The sequence below is a fragment of the Zeus faber genome (assembly GCF_960531495.2).
Source record: "Zeus faber genome assembly, chromosome: 21".
NCBI lineage: Eukaryota > Metazoa > Chordata > Actinopteri > Zeiformes > Zeidae > Zeus > Zeus faber.
The window spans coordinates 2570342-2582333 of record NC_137208.1 but is presented as its reverse complement, the minus strand read 5'-3'; the positions used below and the strand labels follow the sequence as shown (position 1 = coordinate 2582333).

General features: G+C 50.4%; 1 protein-coding gene across 1 annotated transcript; it reads left to right on the top strand.

The window, feature by feature from the left end:
• Window positions 1–1551: 1551 nt before the first annotated feature.
• Window positions 1552–10292, top strand: LOC307246392 (C-type isolectin Sp-CL4-like; the record flags this gene model as incomplete). Its single annotated transcript, XM_080022312.1, has 7 exons — window positions 1552–1630; window positions 1758–1870; window positions 2302–2430; window positions 2888–3002; window positions 3245–3303; window positions 9913–10002; window positions 10218–10292. 7 exons carry the CDS (start codon window positions 1552–1554, stop codon window positions 10290–10292), a joined length of 660 nt encoding a protein of 219 aa, XP_079878438.1.
• Window positions 10293–11992: the final 1700 nt, after the last annotated feature.

Here is an 11992-nt window from a genome sequence, read left to right as displayed (position 1 = left end):
TGACTACGAAATAAGTGAAGGAACTGATGTCGAGCTATTCCAATTGATGAGCCCAGAGCCTCAAGATCAGCAACAATCATGGTATTCCTGCCTGTGCGGTTGGAAAAACTGCAGCAGAGACTCACTCCACCAACTCACACCCCCCACTACACATACACACACTTTGCCTGCCACATCCCTTCTCTAATGACTTCGACTCAGGCCCACATGACTTAATGAACAAACGGACGAATACTGAGACTTTCCCTTTGCTCTCCCTGTTTCACCGTGCTGTGTTTTTGGTGTTTGTGATAAAGGTACATAACTTTATAAAGAAAATGAATATATCCCGATATTTCTCCTGTAAAGAAAGTAGATCCAACTTACTGAGTAAACAAAGTGTACTTACTTAGCTGTAGAACATGAATCCTCTGGTTTGAGAACAACCATGAACTCAGGCATTGTGTGATGTGAAATTAAGTTGAAATTGAAATGGCCTCTTTTGTTTTAGTTTTCATTTGGTTTATTTTGTTCTAATACAAGATTTATGTTCTTTAAAATTTGACTCCTGACACTTCCTTGAATGTTGTAATCAGTGTAATAACTCCTCCTTATTCAATATCCAGAATATTTTGAATAATCTAGTCCACACTTATATCTAACTATCATACTTTCCGCAGATACATACAGAAAGGAGATGTCACTCTCAACATGTGAACAGTGCATAATGTTGTAGATGAGACAACGACTCACTTTCCTTGTCCCCCCCAGCCAGAACATTCATTGTTGCCGAAGGACGTCTTGACCAAACAGACAACTGGCGCCCTGATATGCAGAACATTGAGCTAGTATATAAATAAGGAACCAGATGAGAAACAGATCAGTTGGACCAAGAAGTTGGACCAGCACCACAGAGAGGTGAGATCTCCATTTTATTCTATTAGGTATATGATCGTTATTTTAACATTTGATAGAATATCCTATTTACCTTTTGTTGTAAGAATATTAAACATTCTTCTCAAGTTATAGTTATACTATCACTTTCAAATATTGTACCCAACTTTAGATATTAAAAAGTATTTTCAGTTGGCCCCATGTCACCAGGGCTTGTCAGCAGCACATTTTAGAGTGCATTCAATCCAGAGCAACGTCCCTCAGCCTCCACTATTCAGGAGATCTAGGATTGACAATACAAAGCCTCACAGTGTAATAGGTCCCGACAGCCCTCTTGAAGATTCCAAACATGATGCCCCCACTTTGAGAAGTGACTTCACTCCTCTAGCAGCTTTCAAAGATAAAATAAATCTAGACAAGGTGTCCAGGAGAGTTAAATAAGGTGTCGTTGAGCTACAAGCAGGTGCAATGATGCTTGGCAAGAACTTTTTAAACTTGCATCTATCGTGTTTTTGTTTCCTCATATTCAAATAACACAAGGCCTCAGGTGAAAAGTTCTACTTTGACAGTTTCTGGTATGGAATTGGACTGTGCTTTGTGATGGAGTTGACCAGTATGATTTTCCCACTTTCTATTAGTATTTTCCAGTGCAGTGAGAGCAGTTGAGACGACTGAACCATGCGTTGTGTTGGGGCTTCCATCCTTCTGCTGCTTACAGCGTTTTACATCCAGGATGCAGCAGCACAACAACTCCCTGGTAAGTTCCATTCAGTCACAGCCCAGGCAGGACTGTGGTTTTCACTCAATCAAAGTCCATAATACTTATCAAAGTACTGGAATTCAAACAGTTGAGGTTCTAATTCGTGATGTGGATGTTGTTTCAGTTTGCTCAGAAATATCTTTTAAAAAGTGTGGATCCAGCGATGACTGGTTTGATATGAAGGGCAAGCGCTGCGTGATGGTCATCAAAGAGAAACTCAGTTTTGAAAAAGCAAAGGTAATGCAACACAAATACAAACTGGTATCATGTGTTGAGCCACAAAGTACAATTCAGAGGCAACCTCCAGTTAGATCTTGTATATTTGAGATATTAAATGTATTTCCATGGCACGTCCTGCCTCCACACATCAGTTGAAGTCAACTCCATATGTTTTTGAATAATAACTAATTTCTATGTTTCAAGCTCTCATTTAAACGGCCGCTGAGTCAGCGTTCTATATGGAAACATCCTCCACCGACAACGTTATGTCATCGGCATCGTCCAGCACTGGTTGCCAAGTGTGAACCACACCCCCATTTTAGGTTTTAAAAGAGATTGTGGGGAAAAGCAGGAAGTGAAAGTGGCTGGAAGTGGCCTTTAAATGACTTGACGTGGTCTGGATTAAGGGAAACTAATATGAACCTTTTTCCATTTCTGTTGCTTCCTAGGCAGCGTGTGAGAAAAATGGTGGTGCCCTTGCATCATTGAACTTCAACCCACAACTCAAGACTGCGTTCTGTTTGGTCAAGAAGTCCTTCGGCAACGATGAACGGTTCTGGGTGGGGGCAGCAATGAAAGTGAGTGGTTTCACTCTTCTACAACATTATGCACTGTTTACATGTGGAGCATCCAGGCAGATTGTTACTGTGCTGGAGAAGGAAAAGAAGGAACGGACTGAGTGTGGACTGTGAAAAGTGAGCTCTTATGATATTAAAATATTAATATAAATTCATAGCGATTAAATTGAGGAACCAGTCTAATGTGATGGATTGGTCAAAAAGAATAAATGGCACCGCTTTGATATGAACATTAAGAGTGAGAGGAGAAGATGATGAACATATGATCGTCTGTGCCGCTTAAACTCTGGGACGGTGACGCTGTTGCCCTCTAGTGTTGAGCTGGACATTCATGATCAAAGTGCAGGTGGCTTGGTTCCAGCTGTGTGAATAAACTGGGAAATGTTGAGCTTGGCATTTCAAACATTGAAATGCAGTATGAGAGCATCATTAATTTGAGTTGTTTCCCTCTTTTCAGAAGGACGGCGGCTTTGAGTGGTTCAACAAGAAATATTTTTCTGAAAGTTTCTTTGTGAAAGGCCAACCTGACAACACCAATGGAGAAGAGCATTGTTTGGAGATGAACTGGAAAGGTATGTGACAGTGAGATTAAAAAGTGAACCTCACTCATAACTGTGCAGATGGTTCCATATAACTTGACCAAATTCCAACTTTCACGCTCATTCACACCTGTGGAGTCAAATCCAAGGTTCTGTTGTGTTCAATTGTTATGACCTCACAATAATTCAGTCAAATTAAACCTTGTGTGAAGAATGTTTCATAGTGGTTTCTTAATACAACAGCATGTCCAGTTTGATGTTACTTTCCTTTTCAGAGCCGTTCCGCTTCAACGATGATCGCTGCGTGCAGGAGAAGTACGCTGTTTGTGAAAAGGCGATAAAATAATTCTGAACCATGTGACAAAATCATGATGAATATATCTAATATACATGAAAGCATGATTTAAATCTCTGTCACAGCAATAAAGTAGAAATAAATTAAATACCTGTGTCTATTGTGTTTTTTCATTTTTGACCAAAATTCTTTAAAGTTCATCCTGACTCAGATTTGCATTGTATCAGAGTGCACGTCGTCTTCCAGGGTGGTGCCAGAGATGTTTTCTTGCTGGAGCTGGGTGGGGCTTTATTATTTAGTGGTGGGGCTCAGAATTTGTAGTAAATACATGAATACACAAGGCTTGGTAGTGTCATATGCTACAAACACTTAGTACAACACACAGTAGACAGATGACCCCAACCCTGGTCAGGGTTAACTAACCTGGTTAGGCTTTTTTAAAGTTAAACCAATGCAAGAAAATAAGGACTGCAACATAACCTGTTGGCGCTGCCCCTGTCAAAAACCTGTGAGAGAGTGATGCTAAGAACAAAATAATTATATAAAAAAATACAAGACAAAATGAAGGAAAATTCCTACACATTCATTGGAAACATTAATGCCTGTAACAGGAAGCCATTTCTGACAGCAACAATGTGTTGCTGTAAAGATACAAAGAGTGTGTTTCATGAATTATGTATGTCTCACACAAGTTGCACATATAACTAAAAAGTCCAAATGTTAGGAGGTATGCTGAGTGAACCCAGGTGCAGAGAACAAGGCAGAGGCGAGGTGGCAAAAATAGAGGTTTACTCAAAACAAGTTCAAAAACTGGGCAAAAACAAATAGGAAGTCTCGGGAGCTTGGGACAAGAGCGTTGTCATGAGGTTAGACAAACTCAAGACTGAGCGCCTGAGGACACAAACGACAGGGTCTAAATAGGGACGACCAAACGAGACAAAGGTGAAACATATCACCTAATGAGGCAGGGTAATCAGGAACAGAAATAGGTGAAGCAGAGCAACCTTGAAAAGGCAGTACTGGCGGCATCTAGTGGCCAATGCCGGTAGGACCCGGGCGAACCCTGACAGGACCCCCCCGTCTAGGAACGGCTCCCGACGTTCCTCCAGGGAGTGTCGGGCGGCGACGGCGGAAGTCCTGGATCAGAGAGGGGTCCAGGATATCCCGGGCCGGAACCCAGGAGCGCTTCTCCGGCCCGTAACCCTCCCAGTCCACCAGGTATTGCAGGGCCCCGCGGACCCGGCGGACCGTGTAGGCGGGCCGACCGTCGATGATGCGAGGCGCCGGAGGAGGCCTGGTGGTGGGCGCCAAGGTGCTGGTGACCACCGGTCGGAGCCGCGACACGTGGAAGGTAGGGTTTATCCTCATGGACCTGGGGAGCAGAAGACGGTATGCGGCAGGATTGACCCGCCACACGATCTTGAAGGGCCCAACATACCGTGGCGCGAGCTTGCGTGACTCCACCCGTAATGGAAGGTCCCTGGTGGACAGCCAGACCCTCTGGCCCGGACGGAGCATAGGCGCTGGTCTGCGCCGTCGGTTGGCCTGGATCTGCTGCTGCCGGGATGTCCTCAGCAGGGCCTGACGAGCCCTCTGCCAGGTCCGTCGGCACCGCTGGACGAACCGCTTGGCTGACGGCACTCCCACCTCCGCCTCCTGCTCCTGAAACAGAGGAGGTACGTACCCGAACTGGCACTCAAACGGGGACATGCCAGTGGAAGAGCAGCGCAGAGTGTTGTGTGAGCGTATTCCGCCCACACTAGATGGTCGCTCCAGGAGGCAGGGTTGGAGGACACGAGGCACCTCAGTGTTGTCTCCAGGTCCTGGTTGACCCGCTCCGTCTGGCCATTGGATTGAGGGTGGAAACCGGAGGACAGGCTGACGGAGGCGCCGAGGAGCTGGTGGAACGCTTTCCAGAACCGGGATGCAAACTGCGGACCGCGGTCTGACACCACGTCCAGGGGCAGGCCGAACACCCTGAAAACGTGCTGCACCATAAGCTCAGCAGTCTCCAGAGCTGAGGGGAGCTTGGGCAGAGGAATAAAGCGGCAAGCCTTGGAGAACCGGTCCACAACGACGAAGATGACGGTGTGGCCCCGAGACAGTGGGAGGCCGGTGATGAAGTCCACTGAGAGGTGTGACCAGGGCCGACTGGGGATGGGAAGGGGATGCAGCAGCCCCATGGGACGTGACCGGGGGTTCTTGTTCTGGGTGCAGATGGTGCAGGCAGCGACGAAGGACCGGACGTCCTGCTCCATGGTAGGCCACCAGAAACGCCTGCGGAGGAACTCGAGGGTCCTGGAGATCCCCGGGTGGCCAGTGAGGCGGATTGAATGCCCCCATTGCAGGACTTGTGATCGGACAGCCTTCGGGACAAACAGGTGACCCGGGGGCCCGTTGCCGGGATCTGCCTCCCTCCTTTGGGCCTGCGTCTCGATTCCCCAGCGGACCGGAGCCAAGATGCAGGAGCTCTGGAGAATGGGCTCGGGAAGTTCAACCAGCTCAGGAGGGTCGAACTGTCTGGAGAGAGCGTCGGGCTTGAGGTTCTTGGACCCGGGACGATATGACAGGATGAAGTTGAACCGATTGAAGAACAAGGCCCATCGGGCTTGGCGGGAGTTGAGGCGTTTGGCCTCCTGAATGTATGTCAGGTTCTTGTGGTCGTTCCAGACGACAAATGGGTGTTGGGCCCCCTCCAGCCAGTGCCGCCACTCCTCCAACGCCAATTTGACTGCCAGTAGCTCCCGGTTCCCTATGTCATAGTTCCGTTCCGCTGGGGTGAGGCGACGGGAGAAGAAAGCACATGGATGGAGCTTCTTGTCGTGAGACCTTTGGGACAAAACGGCCCCCACTCCCACATCGGAAGCATCCACCTCCACCACGAAGGGTAGGGTAGGCTGTGGTGTGGCCAGGACAGGGGCAGCGGTGAACCGCGTCTTGAGAGCCCTGAACGCCCCCTCAGCCTCCGCAGTCCAGGTGAAGCGGGCTGTGGATGTCCTAGTGAGGGCGGTGAGGGGAGCCGCCACAGTGCTAAAACCCCGAATGAAGCGCCTGTAAAAATTGGCAAACCCGAGGAAGCGCTGCACCTGTTTGACCGAGGTGGGTGGTGGCCAGTCCCGGACGGCCTCGGTCTTGGCAGGATCCATCTGGACGTGAGCCTCGGTGATGACGAACCCCAGGAACTGAACGGTGGTGGCGTGGAACTCACTCTTTTCCAGTTTCACATAGAGGCCATTGGCGAGCAGGCGGTGAAGGACCTGTCTCACATGCTGTATGTGTTCGGGAAGGGTCCTGGAGAAGATGAGGATGTCATCGATGTAGACGAACACGGAGTGGTTGAGAAACTCACGGAGGACGTTGTTTACAAAGGCCTGGAAGACAGCGGGAGCATTGGCCAATCCAAAAGGCATGACCAGGTATTCATAATGGCCGGTAGGTGTGTTGAAGGCGGTCTTCCACTCATCCCCCTCGCGGACACGGACGAGATTGTATGCGTTTCGAAGATCGAGTTTGGTGAAGATGGTGGCGCCTTGCAGTTGCTCGAAAGATGTGGACATGAGAGGAAGGGGGTAGCGATTCTTGACCGTGATCTTGTTCAGACCACGGTAATCAATGCAGGGACGCAGGCCGCCATCCTTCTTACCCACGAAGAAAAACCTTGCGCCCGCTGGGGAGGTAGAAGGGCGGATGAAACCTGAGGTGAGCGCCCCCCGGATGTACTCCTCCATGGCTGTAGTCTCAGGGGCAGAGAGAGAGAAGAGACGTCCTCGAGGAGGGCAGGTGCCAGGCAGAAGGTCGATGGCGCAGTCATAGGACCAATGGGGAGGAAGCGTGGTGGCCCGTCTCTTGCTGGAGACCGCCCTCAGATCGGCATACTCGTGGGGCACTTGTGAAAATGGATGGGACCTTGAATACGGACTGGAGCCAGGACACGGACAGGAACTCCGGAGTGGGCAGGGGCCCGAGCTTGGACACGGACTGGAGACTCGAGAGGGTGAGAAGACGGACTAGAACGAAGACAGGTGGTGTGGCAGGCAGGGCCCCATTCGGTGAGACGCCCGGAGGCCCAGTCCAGATGTGGGTTGTGACGGGCTAGCCATGGGTAGCCCAGGACCAGTGGAAACTCAGGAGAGTGGATGAGGTGGAGCTGGATTACCTCTGAATGTTTTCCCTCCAGTGACAGCCAAAGGGGGGCGGTGAGATCGCGCACGCTACCGGACCCCAGTGGTCTTCCATCCAGGGCTGTCACCGTGAGAGGATGCTCTAGAGGTGCCAGAGGGCGCTTTAGGGCCTTTGCTAGCCCTACATCCAGGAAGCTACCTGCAGCGCCGGAATCCACCATAGCTTGGAGGGAGTGATGTTGATCTCCCCAGGCGAGGGAGGCAGCCAGCCGGACCCCGGTCGCCTCGAGCTCGGGAGAGAAGGTTGGCCTCGTCGCAGTTCTCCCTACCCTGGACAAAGTTGGCTTTTCCCGAGAGCTCAGGGCAGGAAGAACGGAAATGCCCCGGGATCCCACAGTACAAGCAGCAGCGCTCTCTCATCCGCCGGTCACGTTCGGACCGAGAGAGCCGTGTGCTGCCTACTTGCATCGGCTCCTCCCTTGATGATGGAGGCGGGCTCGGGATAGCCAGGGGATGCTCGGGAGGCCTCGTCCCCAGAGCCGCTCTGCGCGCTGGTCTTGGTGAAGCGGGGAAAAAGCGTTCCCCTTGTCTCTCCCGGAGGCGGTTGTCCACCCGAATCGCTGTATCGATGAGTGTGTCCAGGTCCTCCTGCGCCTCCCGGGATGCCAGCTCGTCCTTGACACCCTCATTGAGACCCTCCTGGAAGCCGCGATGAGTGCCTCGCTGTTCCATCCGGACGCCACGGCGAGGGTGCGGAATGCGATGGCGTAGTCCGCTACGCTCTGTCCCCCCTGGCGGAGCCGGAGTAGCTGTGTCGACGCCTCCCTCCCACTGACTGAGTGGTCGAACACTCGGCGCATCTCCCCGGCAAAAGCCTGGTAGCTGGAGCAGGCAGGGGTTTGCCGATTCCAGATGGCTGTGGCCCAGGAGAGTGCTTTGCCGGTGAGTAGCGTGACCACGTATGCCACCTGTGAGCGCTGGGTGGGGAACTGTGACGGCTGGAGCTCGAAAGCCAGGGAGCATTGTGTCAGAAAACCACGACAACCCCCTGGGTTACCGTCGTACCTCTCTGGCGCCGGCAGTCGTGGTTCGCGGTGATCTGGAGGACGCGGGTCCATGGGAGGCAGCGCTGGCGCAGGGGCCATAGGTGGAGCCTGTGCCTGGCTCTGCTGGACGGCCTGGGCGAGCGACTGCATCATGCTCATGACGGCCAATCGCAACCCCCTGGTTCGTCAAGGCCACCCGCAGGCTCTCCACCTCTGGAGGCTGGCTCTCTGCTGGGTCCATGTTGTGGCTCAGTCTTGCTGTTAGGAGGTGTGCTGAGTGAACCCAGGTGCAGAGAACAAGGCAGAGGCGAGGTGGCAAAAATAGAGGTTTACTCAAAACAAGTACAAAAACTGGGCAAAAACAAATAAGAAGTCTCGGGAGCTTGGCACAAGAGCGTTGTCATGAGGTTAGACAAACTCAAGACTGAGCGCCTGAGGACACAAACGACAGGGTCTAAATAGGGACGACCAAACGAGACACAGGTGAAACATTTCACCTAATGAGGCAGGGTAATCAGGAACAGAAATAGGTGAAGCAGAGCAACCCTGAAAAGGCAGTACTGGCGGCATCTAGTGGCCGATGCCGGTAGGACCCGGGCAAACCCTGACACCAAAGATGTACTTATATTTTATTTTATTTTTCTATGTATGAGAAAATGTAACTTATTTCCAAATGAATCAATTAAAATAAATACACCTAGAACCTTTTCAAAAATATATAATGAAAAAGATCTTATTTAATAACATTTTTATTTAGTTTTCTTTTTCCGAGGTCCAGTGAACGCATCCCTTCCGATACGAATGAGTGTTCCAGGGTTCTAATGAACGCAACATGGCTTCCTGCTTGGAGAGCCTTGTCCGTGTCCAAACACGAGTGTAAATAAACATGGATGGGTTTATAATGCCTAGTAGGACTTCTGCGCTTATTTTTGTGAATAACTCAAAAGTAGTGTAAAACAGACAAGTACAGGATAAATAATCAATGATTTTGTTATTATTATACTTTTTTAAAAATCAGGTCATACGGGCTGCATAACTGCCAATCCTGATGTTAAAATCAAAATAGTAAAATAATGACCCATATCGGTTGGGCTTTATACTGTTTCTATCACTGTGTCGCAAATCACCGGCAGAAGTGCTTTACTATATTTGAAATAGGTAAAGTAGTTTTGAGTCACCGTGCTTTACGTTATTTGCAGGTGCGAGCAAATGTAAACAACATGGAGGAGTGTGGCGTGTCACGGACCGATCAGGATGCATGGAGGAAATGACAAAAAACCACCGACCCTTGTTAACTACTTACAACTTTATAAACACCAACTTGTGTTCGAGAAGGAAATGTCTGCATGTTGTTGTGGGTGTGGGTTGGGGTGTGAGGGGCGGCTGTTGGCCTTTTGCTCCTGCTGGGCGGCTTCTCTGCTGCGGGCACCCTGGATGCTGGGGGTGCTGGGGCTCTTCTTCTTCTCGTGTATCATCCTCAGATGTCCAACTCAGTGTCTTGCAGCCACGCCCTCATCTCTGGTCCCACTTGGAAGAGGCCGATCTCTGACGGTGGTTTGTACAGAGGACAGGTGGTGGTTATGTGTTCAGCAGTCTCCTCTGGCTCGCCACATTCACATGCTGCCAAGCAACATTTCTTCAAAGAGGACTTAAAGCGGCCGACTCCGGTTCGCAGGTGGCTCAGCAGAGTCCATTGGCCGCGTTGGGGATTTTCTGCTTCAACACCGGGTCCTGAATGCATACGTGCATACGTGATGGCTCAGCCGACTCCCACTCCTGCTTCCAGGATGCCACCAGCCATGCAGTGGTCGACAAGTCCTCCGGGATGGAGTGGAGCATCTGTTATGCCGCCTTGCTGTAGGGGTGGCGGGACTTGAGGTCTGTGTGAAGGCGATGCCAGGTCTTTGGGAGCTTCGATCTCCAGAAGCAGGACGAAAATTAGGCCTAGAGCCAAGCAGATATTGTTGCACTCTGGTGGATCACGAATTCCAGGTGGATGTCATCACGGCCTGGGGCCTTGCCCTGCTTTAGTTTGCTAATGAAAGCACTGAGCTCCGCTGTGGTGAAGTCTCCTGATAGGTTGGCATCGGCACTGGCCGCCCTGGAGAGGCTGGAAACCTCGCGCGATGTCAGGAGGGTGAAATTCTTGTCTGCTCCAGGGAAATGGCCATTCTTGAGAAGCAGGGACGCAATGGTATCTGCTGTCACCGGGCATTTGGGAGGTGATGCTTTTCTGCCAGTCACCTGGTTGATGGTCAGCCATGCCTTGCGACTGGAGTCGGTGAAGTCGATTGACTCAACAACTTCACTCCATCTGGCCTCACGAGTTGCATCCAGCTTTTGGAGAAGTGCCGTTGCAGTCGCATCCACATCTTCCCTTGAGCTAGCCTGCTGGTGGTCTCGCAGGAGCTGGCTGCATTCTTCATCCCAGCCCGGGATATAGCTCTCATTGTAGCCTCGTGGGATGGATTTCTTCGCTCCCCCTAGGAGGACTTCCCAGTAGCCAGCATACGCAGCGTCACATCGAATCTGGGTCCGGCAGACAGGCTGATCTTCTTTCTGTCTCAGCTGTGTATGAATGTCAGTCGGCCTTCCTGAAGTTCCTTCTCCTTACGGGCTTGCCTGGTACTGGCTGCACCAGGGATGGAGCCTGGATGATGGACAGTCGGTGGTGTGATCTGGGGAACCTATCAAGGATGTTTCTCTCCGGTGTGGGGTCAGCGTTGCGCGCAACGCGAAGGCCAGGTCCGGGTTGGTATGGGTGTTCGGTTGGGAAGAGTGGAAGCTAGGGTGCTGTAGTGCATGGTACAGGAGCAGAGCATTGGTCTGTATGCTGGCAGTTGAAGTCCCCTACTTTGATGGCGGGTGCTTATACACGTTGACCACAGATGTATCCTGTTTTTTTGTGACCAGCCACTCAACACTGGAGCCAAGTGGGGACTGGCCACTGCCTGTCCAGTTGAGGTCATCCCTCACAAAGGTTGCCAGGCCATGCGGTCTACTGTAGATGGACCCAGCGAGATGGAACCCGGGCAGCCTGAGCTTCTCCTATTCTGTGCATTGAGTCTCCTGAAGAAGGACAGCTGCTACTACATTGGTTTTGGCCAGATGGCGTATGACCAGTAAGGCCCTTGACGTTAAGTTAAAGCATTGGAATTCCTTTGCGCTCGCTGGTCGGGATGGCCGCCTGCCCTGACATGGACCTGCGTCCCTCTTGCCCATTGGATCCAGTACTGTGTTGAAGTTTCTCCCCAGTATAATAATTGAGTCAGAGAATTCGAAGAGTTTTGAAAATATATTGTGAAAGAAATTTGGGTCGTCCTCATTAGGAAGAATAAATATAAATATTAGCTATGGTAAATTTGATGAAACCTAAAATTCTGTCAATCATTATGTAACGCCCTTCTGTGTCTGATATTGTGGTTTTATTCTGATATGGGATATTTTAATTGATCAATATAGAAACATCTACTTATTTTAGTTGTATGATGCAGAAAACATCTGATTAACCCATTAAGCTTTGAGTTTGAGGTGCTTGGATGCAGTGAGGTGAGTTTCTTG